Source organism: Gavialis gangeticus, unplaced genomic scaffold (genome assembly GCF_001723915.1).
Source record: "Gavialis gangeticus isolate Ggan-Ray unplaced genomic scaffold, GavGan_comp1, whole genome shotgun sequence".
NCBI lineage: Eukaryota > Metazoa > Chordata > Crocodylia > Gavialidae > Gavialis > Gavialis gangeticus.
In genome coordinates, this window is record NW_017729006.1 from 15,453,393 (window position 1) to 15,457,487 (window position 4,095).

Consider the following 4,095-nt stretch of genomic DNA (forward strand, 5'->3'; position numbering starts at 1 on the left):
CATGGCAGGGGGTCGGACTAGATGATCTTCTCAGGTCCCTTCCGACCCTAGAAACTATGAAACTTTTCTGAATTTAGTGGCATCACAGTTAAAGACTAATTTAATTTATTACATGGTATATCTCCTAACACAGGGGCCAGACCAAGGGAGAGGAGCCAGCACTTACCTGCTTGCACAGGGGCCAGGTAGAGGCAGGGGCAACTGAATTACTTACCTCCTCACACCCCACAGTACCCTTCAAAGAATCTCATGCCCTGGTTAAGAATCACTGTTATAGAAGATATTGAAATAAAACAGCCAATAATGAGGTGAATAATAAAGAATTGAATGCTTCTGGTTTGTGTCACATACTTGTGTTATGTAAATGTGACTTTGTTCAAGAGGATGTTCAATTAAATTGATAAGCAGCAGTTTAAAAATTGCTTAGGTGAAAAATATGTGCATAGCACATAATTGTGAAATGTGTTTATTGCAATAATCTATTAGGCCTGTGTGAATAGGGAAATATTCGACTTGGATTTGGCCGGTTTGGAGGACAGTGATTTAATTCGGGAGCCATGGGGACTTCTAAGGCTCCTCTGGCTGTTCCTGCCTCAGCCTCCGTAGCTCCAGTTCCCTGCTGCTGCTTGCCTAGTGAACACAGGGGGGCGGGAGGGGAGGCTCGCATGATACAGGCGTGGCACCCCCCATCCCAAGTAAGGTGCTCCCTCACCCAGGCAGGGCAGCTTGTCCCAGTCCCAGTCCCTCCCTCCCCCAACCCCAACAGACTTACTAGCTGGAGGCAGCTGTCAGCTGCCTGTTTAGTCTATGGCCGAATCTCCAAACCGGCCAAATCTTTTCCGAATCAATTTGGATGTTTCGAATCAATTCAGAGCTTTTACTTGGTCTCCTGATTTGATTCAGATTTGGAGATTTGGTCCCCAAATCAGGCTGAATCTCCTCCAAATCAAATCAGCTACCAAAGCTTCGTGCAGCCCTGTAATCTATATGTTAAAATTGAAATGGAAAGAGATACAATCAGAAAATACCTTGAAATAATTTAAAGGATTTATAAAAAGCAGATTTGATCTAGATTGCGTGTATAGATGATCTGCTGAACATCTCTCCTGACTGTGAATAAAATAGCCAAAACCATATTCTGTTAACCACCATGCTGAGGTATAAACATGAGATTTGTCTTAATTCCTAGTGGGCAGCGTGCTAAAAATTAAGTCTCTGCATATGAGTCAGCTTGGTGAAATGGGTGACAACTTGTAAAAGGCTCCAATTTTGAAAATGCACACTTTGCCTTTGAAAATGGACCAGCATGAGGTTTTTTAATACAAACCCATTGAAAATTAATGCTTGTTTTCATAATCTTCCTTTTAGCTGCTGCTGTTCGATTACGACAAGGTAGAGTTGGCAAATATGAACAGACTCTTCTTTCAGCCGCATCAAGCTGGACTAAGCAAAGTACAGGCAGCAGAGTATACTTTGAAGTATGTATCTGTGGAATTGGATATTAAATTGGATTACAAATTCATACCTTCATATAATTCACAAAGAAATATTTTTTTATTGAAATGAAAGCCTGCCCAACATTAGAAATCCTAGTTGTTGTAAAATTTTAGCTAGAGTGGGGATTTTTTCAATAGCATTTATGGTCAAAAATCTTAAGGCTAACAGTTATACTTGCAAAAACCACTTATTCCATTAGAGGTTATTTTATTCTAAAACAAGTAACCATCTTCAACAGTAGACGGATCATGCTAAGATGGTTTGCTAAAAGCCTATGTGAGCAAACCTTTTCCAGAGAAATCTAGGCTTAAGTGTTTTTTTTTTGTTTGTTTGTTTTTTTTAAGACACCATCAGAACTTGAGAACTGGGTAGCTATAGTATTTCCTTCAGGGGGCCACTGCGTTCGTGATTGCTGTTAATTCATTTTATTTTCTCCCTAAGGAATATTAATCCTGATGTGCAATTTGAAGTACATAACTACAATATTACAACAGTAGACAACTTCCAACATTTCATGGATAGAATAAGGTAAAATGTTTTGAGAGAACATACAGGAATACTTTTGGTGTTTCATAAATAATGTCTTACATTTTCTGTTGATTCTATTATATTTTCAATAAGCTTGTTTTCCTTTGGGAAGATAATCACATTTTAGATTAAATGTATGAACGTATGTTTTTGTTTTCTTAGTCCTGATATACAGTTAGAACTTGGTAAACAGCATTTATTTTATACTCTAAAGTAGTTGCAAGTTAGATTATTTTGCCCTTGACCTCCAAACCACATTGAAATTCCAACGTGTTGTGAGTCATATATGGACAAAAAAACATATTGTACAATGCTAGCGTTTTGCAGCCTGATTTTTTTCCACTGAAAAATAATATTTTGTCACTAATATAATTTGTAAATTAGTTCTTATATAACTTCTGATTGCAGAAAGACTGTTGGGGGAAATAAAAATGTGTACCTCTCTTCAAAATTATAAGAGGTGCAAATTAGACAAAGTATAGCCTCCTTTAATCTAAAATGTGCTCTGATTTTAAGTCTTCGTTCTGTAACCACATTTCTAGGAACTGGTTTATTTCATACTTTCTGAATATCTCCAAAGTGTTTTGGATAAACGGGGGTTTTCAGTAGTTAAGACTATTTTTGTGAGTTGTAAACAGGGTGCAGATTTTGTGAGGTATGACATTGTATCCAGTCAGTTTCTGTACTCAAATGATGTTTTGATAGCTTAATATTGCATTCCGCAAGCCATTTGTATGTGAAATTTGCTCTTTATTTCAGTAACGGTGGGCTAGAAGAAGGGAAACCCGTTGATCTTGTACTGAGCTGTGTAGATAACTTTGAAGCTCGCATGGCAATTAACACAGTAAGTAGAACACCTGTGTGTGTGTGCATGTGTGTGTAATATTCATGTGAGTTTCATACCATATTCTTCTATAAATTATAAAAGGAGTTATGTCAGGGAAAAGACAAGCCCTTATTAAAGAATCTGTTGATAAATATGAAATTAAATATAAGGGGTAGATCAGTTGTTTATTCATTTCCTGGACTTTCTGTATAAAGAATAATTTGTAAAACACATTACAAGTGACAGTGGGTGATGGTTTCTATTCCTTATTTCTTTTCCTCTGGCCCTTTTATGTTCTGGCTTTATAACGCAAATGAGTTGGTTAGAAAATGAGGGTTGGAAGAGATCTCAGGAGGTCATCTAGTCCAACAGTCCAACCCCCTGCTCAAAGCAGAACCATCCTCAACTATATCATAGCATCCAAGGCTTTGTCTAGCTGTATCTTAAAAACCTTGAAGTGATCCTAATCGCTTGCAATTAACTTCCTCATTGTTAATTTGTGTATATCTTATTTTTCATAGGCCTGCAATGAACTTGGACAAATATGGATGGAATCTGGAGTGAGTGAAAATGCAGTCTCTGGGCATATACAACTCCTCATCCCTGGTGAAACTGCTTGTTTTGCGGTATGCAGTGCTGCTATGGGATCCTTTTCTGAGAATGGAATTTCTAGTCCCTGCTCCCTCTTAAAATAGGACTGATGAAATGAAGATTGTGGCTTTTGGATGCTGCATAAGCTGCAGACTGGGTAGTAAAGTGACTCTGTTTATTGCCTTTGTGCAGTGCGTAGTTCTTGTTTCTTTGTTTTTAATGGAATTTGTTTCTTTTCCTCCTTAGTGTGCACCCCCACTTGTCGTTGCTGCAAATATCGATGAGAAAACATTAAAACGAGAAGGTGTCTGTGCTGCCAGTCTTCCCACCACAATGGGAGTTGTTGCTGGGATTCTTGTACAAAATGTTCTGAAGTAAGTGACTGAGTGAATTTCTGTGGCTAAGCTTATACCCAGGTATATGAAGAAGGCAGTCTGAGTCACTGAGCTCTTTGTTTTGGAGCTACTATTTTTAATAGACTATATAGAATATTCTCTTCTGTCTGCAAAGGAAATGTAAAAACCTAAAGAACATCACAGCATGGTTGTTCAAGTCAAAATGAAGAACAAAAATCAAAGAAAAATACTTGAATCAAATATTTTTATTTTATAGTTTATGGGGTTTTGGGGTTTTTTGTTTGTTTGTTTGTTTTT

The 4,095-nt window shown here is 37.6% G+C and overlaps 1 protein-coding gene across 3 annotated transcripts in view; it reads left to right on the forward strand.

Moving 5' to 3' along the window:
• The window catches only part of UBA5 (ubiquitin like modifier activating enzyme 5), a 17,977-nt gene that overhangs the window by 4,145 nt on the left and 9,737 nt on the right, over positions 1–4,095 (forward strand). For 2 of the 3 annotated variants that reach the window (XM_019508856.1, XM_019508858.1), the window contains 5 exons: positions 1,369–1,478; positions 1,939–2,025; positions 2,785–2,869; positions 3,373–3,477; positions 3,689–3,816. In XM_019508856.1, the coding sequence (XP_019364401.1) occupies positions 1,369–1,478; positions 1,939–2,025; positions 2,785–2,869; positions 3,373–3,477; positions 3,689–3,816 (515 nt within the window). Of the gene's footprint in view, positions 1–122; positions 309–1,368; positions 1,479–1,938; positions 2,026–2,784; positions 2,870–3,372; positions 3,478–3,688; positions 3,817–4,095 lie in introns of those variants that run through there. The other variant, XM_019508857.1, reaches the window with a different exon arrangement.